Here is an 8,184-nt window from a genome sequence, read left to right as displayed (position 1 = left end):
TCAAGTTTGGAAGACAAGGAGTTCTCCCGTGATCATATTCAAGAAGTTATGGATAATATGGTTACTCATATTATCCGCCAGTTAATCCGTTTTTTACGAATCGGATCAGATAATTTATCCGTTTTTTCATTACTTGTTTCGACCCAAACCATATCCGATCTGACTTGCCCGTTTGCCACTCCTGCTTGTATTCAGTTATACAAGGCAAAACAAGTATTAATTAATAGTTTAATACACAACCAGCAAGGGTTGTGGTGGAATGATAAGTACTCCTTTATTCTTAACCAGAGGCATCGTGTTCGAGCTCTATGTATGGAGTTACCTCCTTGTTAGGGAGTGTTTTACCCTCCAATATGAGATTTTCCGGTGCGAATCCGGATTTAGTCGGGCCCAATATGGGTATCGGATACTGGGTGAGCAACCAAAAAAATAGTTTAATACACACCTATATACATGTTAAAAAAAATAATAAAAAAATGCTACGATTCAATTAGACTAGTGGCAAATACCAATTAATATTGTCACTAGTAATTTTAGATTTATTCATCAGTAGAAGATTTTAACTCACTATTCATCTTTCGCAGAACATTTCTTAGCAGGTGTATTATTATACATTTTCCCAAAAGAACATTCATTTATAGTCCAATCTCTGAAATAGAGCTTAGTTTCTCCATAGTAGTTTAGTAGAAGGCTTGCTGGGAGAGAGGAAGCTTCCGGACCATCTTGCCATACCATATTTTCTATTTAGTCGGCACTCTTGTTTGTCGAGTACTTTTAATAGTCTAAAAAGGGGCGATTTGCAGCCATACCCTATATTTATGTCACCTTTTAATCTATACCCTATTTTTAAAAACTATTGATTTCGTAACCAACTAACAAAATATCCGTAATAATATGACCATTATACCCCTTCCAAAACATATAAAAGATGCATCAAACATACCAAATTCAAATTCCAGATCGCCCCCGTCTCTCCCCCATCACTCTGTCTCTCCTCAGATCGTCTCTCGCAAACCAGATTTGAACCAGATTTAAATTCCAAATTACAAAATACATTGTAAGTATTCAAATTCATCTTCAGAATTCAAAATAGTTTTTGAAACTGGTTGATTTCATGATATATGTTTTCTGATTGATTGATTGAAGTTGTTTGACGGACTTCACTGCTATGCTGAATTTGCATTCTAAATCTGTTTCACGTTGAATTCTAACATTCTAATCCGACAAATTCAAATATACTGAAGTTTTCCACTGCATAATATGCTGAAGGTTTTAATTTATTTGCTAAATAAGCTGAATTTATTTAATTCATATTTAAAAAATTCAGCAAAACGAGCTGAAGTTTTAAAGTATTTACACCTTTAGCAAAATCTTCAGCAAAACGAGCTGAAGTTTTCCTCCTACTCTGGGTAAAAAAAAAATAAAATAAAATTAAAATTACATATTGCACAAAAATTTCAGCATAGGTGCTGAAGTTTTTTAGTTAATCTTTAAAAACTTCAGTAAATAGAGCTGAAGTTTTCCTCCTACACTATGTATTTTATTATGATTTTTTGGAAAAACTTCATACCAAAAAATGCTTATGTTTTCAGGAATATGTAAAATATTTTTCATATAATTTTTGAATGTTGAAGTTTTTTTAGTTCATCTGCTAAAAATGCTTAATATTTTGTCCTGCAATATGTAATTTTCGGATAAGTTTTTGTTAATTCCTATGTTATTTTCTAAGTTTAAAAAGGATTTTTAGTTCATGCTTGAAAACTCAGCAAAGGGAGTTGAAGTTTTCCTCCTGCACTATGTATTTTATTATGATTTTTTGGAAAAATTTCATACCAAAAATGCTTAATTTTTGGATTAGTTTTTGTTAATTCCTGCTGAAGTTATTTAGTTCATTTCCTCTGTTATTTTTCGAGTTTGAATAGAATTAATATTAAAAAAAAAATGCACAAAAAACTTAAAACAAAAACAAAATATTTCATTAAACATTAAAAAGATAAATTAGATTACATAAAAAATAAAATAACATTATAATCCTTTAACTAAAAGGATTATAGAAAAAAAAAACTAATCGTCCATATCATCATCATCATCGTCGTCACTCCCAGATGGACGAGCATCTTCATCAGCAAGAATATAAAATCTTGCAAACATCACAAGCGTATCAAGCTTGTTGTTGATTTCTTCTAGCTCCTTGTCATACTTCTCTATGACCTCATCAAGCTTCAACACAAATGCCTCAATGATGTCTTGCTTAATTTCGTCAACTATTTGCCTAATGACAGCATCCATTTTTCTCCCTTTTGTATTTTATCTGCTAAAATATATGTGTTTGAGTGAAAGCGTGCATGAATGTGATAGAAATGTAATTATTACACTAACACATACCCCCAACGCTATATAATTACTACTTTAATTGTGTTTGTTATGTTTACTCCTGTATACTATGCAATTAATGCTGAAACATGATGAAGTTTGTTGAATTCATTTGCTAAAACTTCAGCCCAATGTGCTGAAGTTATTTAGTTCATTTCTAAAACTTCAGCCCTTAATAAGTTGAAGTTTTTTTCCCTAGATTCCTGAATCCTGTCATACAACTTTTTCAAAAAAACTTCAGCTGATATGCTGAAGTTATTTAGTTTATTCTAAAAACTCCAGCACTTAATAAGTTGAAGTTTTCTGTGCAGGATTCATTAATTATGTCATACATCTTTTTTCAAAAAACTTCAGCAGAAGATGCTTAAGTGATTTAGTTCGTTTGTAAAAACTTCAGTATAAACAACCTAAAATTCTTCTGTTCACTTTCCTAATACTTGCCACTAAACATGAATCTGCAGGATGAGTTCGATTTGCATTGTTATAACTTTCAATGGGAGGTGGACTCCTGATTTCAAATACTTGGATCATGATACAAAACTTGTTCTACTTAATAAGCACATATCATTCAATACTTTTCTGAAGAAAATTAGTGAAATTGCAAATATTGATTCAACCAGATATTCACTAAAAGTATGGTTTGATATCAAACTAAATACAAGCAAAGGAATGCTTGTAACTTCAGATGAAGAACTCAGTACCTATATACATTTACTTACAACTGATTCAGCCTACAAGAATTGCCATTTCGTTATCGAAAAAATACAACCTTCAGAATCTGTAGTATTCAAACAATCTCTTGCATATGCAATAGATTCAGAACCTTTTGCTGATTATCAACATGAAGTAGGACATCAAATAATGGAAGTAGACAACGAGCAACAACCTTCTAACATTATAGCTGCTTCAGAATATATAATGTTTCAACAATTACCCACTCCTCCAATAAATTCATACCAGTTTATCGATAACTAAGAAGAAAAAGGACATCTAATAATGCAAATTGAAAACCAACACACAATCCAACAAAGTTTTTTGTTACCTTCTGCAATGATAAGCAACAATGAAGATGAAGTAAACATGGAGCTTATACTGATAACATCAGATAGAATTGAAGAAATTACTGAAACTTCTAGTGCTTCTCAGAAATCAAGAAAAAGAGTGAGGAGAAAGCTAAAAGAATCTCCACCATGTAAAATACTTAGGCACGATGCGTTGCCTGAAGAAGTAATAGTTGGATCAATTTTTGAGAACAAACAAAACATGACTAAATTTTTCTGCAGCTTGGAGATAAACCAGAAAGTTGAATTTACTGTTGTTAGATCATGTTCAAAGCGATACGAGCTGAAATGCATCGTGGAGAAATGTGACTGGAATGTATGTGCTACCAAAATAAAAAATTCCACACTATTCAGGGTGATAAAATATCATAACAACCATGAATGCTCGGTTGATGCAAGAAAATCAGATCAGAAGCATGCTACATCAAATTTTATAAGTGAACAAATTATAGAACATGTTCGAGACAAAAAGATGGAGGTTACACCAGCCTTTTTAGAAAATGAAATGAAATTTTTTTTTGGAATTGACATCGGTTATCACAAGGCATGGCGCGCTATTCAAAAATCTGTTGCTTGCATAAGGGGAACACCTGAAGAGAACTACCAGATTCTTCCTTCATACCTACACATAATGGTGCGCAAAAACCCAGGAAAGTACACAAGCATAAAAAGAGATGGGCAGAATAGGTAAGCAAAACAATACTAACCATCAGCCTGAAGTTTCAAATGTTCCTATTTGAAAATTTTCACACCTTATGATTTGTTTTTGTGTTTCACTGTACAGATTTGCTTACATGTTCTTTGCTCCTGCGACATCAATAGCTGGTTGGTCCTAATGTAGACCCGTTATTGCAGTAGATGTAACATTTTTAAAGTCAAAATATCGTGGTGTTCTATTTGTTGTTGTATCAAAGGATGCAAACAATCAAATCTTTCCTCTGTGTTTTGGTGTAGCAGATTCAAAAAACAATGAGGCATACATTTGGTTCTTCAGGGAAATGAGAAAAGTAATTCAAGTCCGTCGTGAACTGGTTTTCTTGTCAGATAGAAACCAATCGATCGCAAATGGGATTAGAAAAGTTTTTCCTGAAGCTCACCATGGTATCTGCCTCTATCACTTTGAGAAAAATTTAAAGCAAAGACATGCAAAAGCCACGGTAATAAATCTTTTTCAAAGTGCTGCAAGGTCATACAAACGTGAAGATTTTAATCAGTTAATGTTCCAACTCAAAAGTGTTGACAAGAAAATATACAATTACATAATGGAAGAGCCTCCAGAGAAATGGACTCGATCGTGTTTCCCACGGCGACGTTATGATATGCAAACAACAAACATAGTAGAATCAATGAATTCCATTTTACTAAAAGGGAGAGAGATGCCTATTTTAAGAATGTTAGATTTCATCCAAGAAAAGTTGGGAGAGTGGTTTTACGAACGGAGAAAAAGGCAAATGAAACTTTTCACAGAGTATCAATATGGGCAGAAGAAGAGATGACCAAGAAGATGGACTTGGCTTGCAAAATATTTGTGAGTATATTTATTAACTTCAGCTTTTTATATCTGTTGCAGTGATTTACTACTTACATTTAAAAAACTTCATACTTTTTCTTTTTGAAGCAATGATACACTAATATAGTTTATCTTAATTTTTATTCCTTGTAGGTGTTCAACCTTGATTCAATGTTGTTTAGAATAAATAGTGAAGGAATCGAATTCATTGTAGACTTAAAGAAGTGAACTTGTGACTACCTGAAATTCCAACTTGATGAATTGCCCTGTCCATATGTAACTGTTGCTATTAATAAGAGATATTTGAAGAAATCTGATTACTGCTCAAATTGGTATTCAACGAAAACATGGTTGAAAACATATGAAGAACATGTGAATACCGTGGGAGATAAAAAATCATGGGATATACCACAAAATGTACAATCTGAGATCACAAAACCTCCTGATGTAGAGATTTTACAAGGAAGAAGACAAAAGAAGAGGCATATCCTTGCGACTGAATTAGTACCATTGAAGTCTACCAATTGCAGTCGATGTAAACAAGTTGGGCATAACAGAACAACTTGCTTGTCTTCTCCAGCACCTCATCCATATTCCAAGAAACACACTGAAAAATACTCCAACCTTTAATAATCCTTGGTCTGAATTTAGACTTTCATTATTGTATGACATATTTGAAATGTGATTTTTTCATAAGAATAAAAAAAAAGCTCTTGGACTATTTTATATACTGCTAAAGTACAAATCACTCATTTTTGTTGCGCAGGCTTACAGGTTTGATTGCATTTTAAAAAAGTACGCAATGACTTCAGCGAGAAAAAACTTCAGGTTATAGTATGTGAAATACATATCATTAACAAATACACACACACACATACGCGTACAACACACAAAAGAAACGCATGTACAAACAAAAGCTTCAGCATCTCTAGGCTGAAGTTATAGAAAATGAACTTAATAACTTCAGCATATAGAACATGCTGAATATGCTGAAGTAAATAAAAATGCACAACATAAAAACATAAAAAAGTATTACAAAAACTAAACATAAAAACCAACTAATTGTATTAACTCAGAACTGACTAGAAGTAAAAAGAAAATACCAACAATAACAAGGATAATACAATAGAAAGCTAAGAAGAAAGAGGATGAGAATTACATTGATACATAAAGAGATGAGGACAACACAGAAAGTATAAACAAAAACTTCAGCGTCTCTAGGCTGAAGTTATACAAAATGAACCTAATAACTTCAACATATTCTCTAATTAATATGCTGAAGTAAACAAAAAAGCACAACATTAAAACATAAAAAAAGGATTACAAACACTAAGCATCATCACCATCATCATTATCATCACAGTACTCCTTAATTTCTATAAATATCTCATTATCATCAGTATCGGAGATAACTATAGGGTACTGTCACGACCCCAAAATACCAGTCGTGATGGCGCCTATCACATTACTAGGCAAGCCAACCCAAACATTTAATCACAACCCTTTTTCCTTATAATAAGCCATTTTCTAACACAGGTTTAAATATCAAATTTTCATAATAAGCGTTTAAAACAACAGAATATATGCGGAAGTCAAATTAACATGAAACTACACAGCCCCAAATATCTGGTGTCACGAGTCTAGAGCCTCTAATACATGACTGTCTGTCTAATACATCATAAGTCTAGAAAATGCAGAAAAGAACAAGATAGGAAGGAGAAAACAGGGTTGCGGACGCCATACAACTACCTTGCAATCTCCGACAAACTCTAGATTAGCTGAGGACACTCACTCTGCCGCTCGGGCACCTGGATCTGCACACAAGGTGCAGGGAGTAACGTGATTACGCCAACTCAGTAAGTAACTAGAGTAAATAAGGTCTAAAAGCAGTGAGAGCAGTTAAAAATCATATAAATAAATAGACAGCAGAATAACAGATCAAATTTCACAGTTTAAAACCAGTTTCGTCGTAAAATCATCAATTTCAGTTTAAATAATTGAAATCATATACTTAGCAATTTTTCCAACCGAGGCTTATTTTAAAAGAATAGTGAAATCAGTGGAAATATCATAACTGGGCCCCTCGAGCAATGTATCACTCAGAATATGGCCTTACAGGCAGCCTCTCAGTCACTCGTGACTCAACTCTCGTCACTCAATACTCACTCTCAGGACTTAGGCTCATTAATCTCTCATAATAACAGAAATCATAGCAACCGATGCGGCGTGCAGCCCGATCCATAGTTTATAGTCGACTACGCTCACTATGGGTGTACATACTCCGAAGGGGATCCTACAGCCCAAGCGTCACATCGCTACGGCGCGTAGCCCGATCCAATATATATATCGTTGCGATGTGCAACTCGATCCATAACTCATACATATATAAATACCTTTACCATTAGATTCTCTACCTCTCTCAGTCATTAACCTCACAGCCTCTCAGGCACAACAGTAGAAATTAGGGAACTCAGTCCAAACAGTCCTCACATTTAGAAGTAGAGTGATAAAACCAATTTTAAGCATTTAAGCAGGTAAAACATGACTGGGGATATGCTTTCAACAAGTAGAGTGAGGAAAAACAGTAAAAATGCCCCTAAAGGTCTCAACAGGTCGGCACAAGGCCCCAAACATGACATATAGCCCATAATATAGTATAAATGACTAAAGTACGGAATATCATAAGGTTCCAAATCAAATACGCGGCTTAAAAGTCGCTACGGGACAGACCAAGTCACAATCCCTACCAGTGCACGCCCACATGCTCATCACCTAGCATGTGCGTCATCGCATTTATCAAAACAAGTCAAATACCGGGGTTTTGTACCCTCAGTTCCAGATTTACAATGGTTACTTACCTCAAAACGGTAAAAATACTACTTTGCGACAACTTTTCCCCTCGAATCGGCCTCCACTCGCGTCGAATCTATCCAAAATCAGAATCACGAAGTTAAAATATGCTAAGGGAACGAAGCCCAAGTGAAAACAATCAAATAATACCAAAAATCCAGAAATTGGCCAAACCCGACCCCCGGGCCTACGTCTCAAAATTCGATAAAAATCACATTAACGGATTTCTTATCCTCCCACGAGTCCATACATACCAAGAACACTGAAATTGGAGTTCAAATGGCCCCTCAAATTCTCATTTTAAAGTCTCTTAATCTCAAGCCCTAATTCCTAAAGTTTAGGCTTAGATTCCACGATTTATTAGGTAGATTTCACATTAGAATCGAGTTT

The 8,184-nt window shown here is 34.2% G+C and overlaps 1 protein-coding gene across 1 annotated transcript; it reads left to right on the top strand.

Annotated features, from left to right (window-relative positions):
- The first annotated feature begins 3,369 nt into the window (after nucleotides 1-3,369).
- LOC138879046 (uncharacterized) lies at nucleotides 3,370-4,930 on the top strand. Its single transcript, XM_070158620.1, has 3 exons — nucleotides 3,370-4,121; nucleotides 4,219-4,259; nucleotides 4,392-4,930. Exons 1-3 carry the CDS (start codon nucleotides 3,370-3,372, stop codon nucleotides 4,928-4,930), a joined length of 1,332 nt encoding a protein of 443 aa, XP_070014721.1.
- The last annotated feature ends 3,254 nt before the right edge of the window (nucleotides 4,931-8,184 follow it).

This window comes from Nicotiana sylvestris, chromosome 10 (genome assembly GCF_000393655.2).
Source record: "Nicotiana sylvestris chromosome 10, ASM39365v2, whole genome shotgun sequence".
NCBI lineage: Eukaryota > Viridiplantae > Streptophyta > Magnoliopsida > Solanales > Solanaceae > Nicotiana > Nicotiana sylvestris.
The sequence above is the reverse complement of the archived record's forward strand: the minus strand, read 5'-3'. Positions and strand labels throughout refer to the sequence as shown.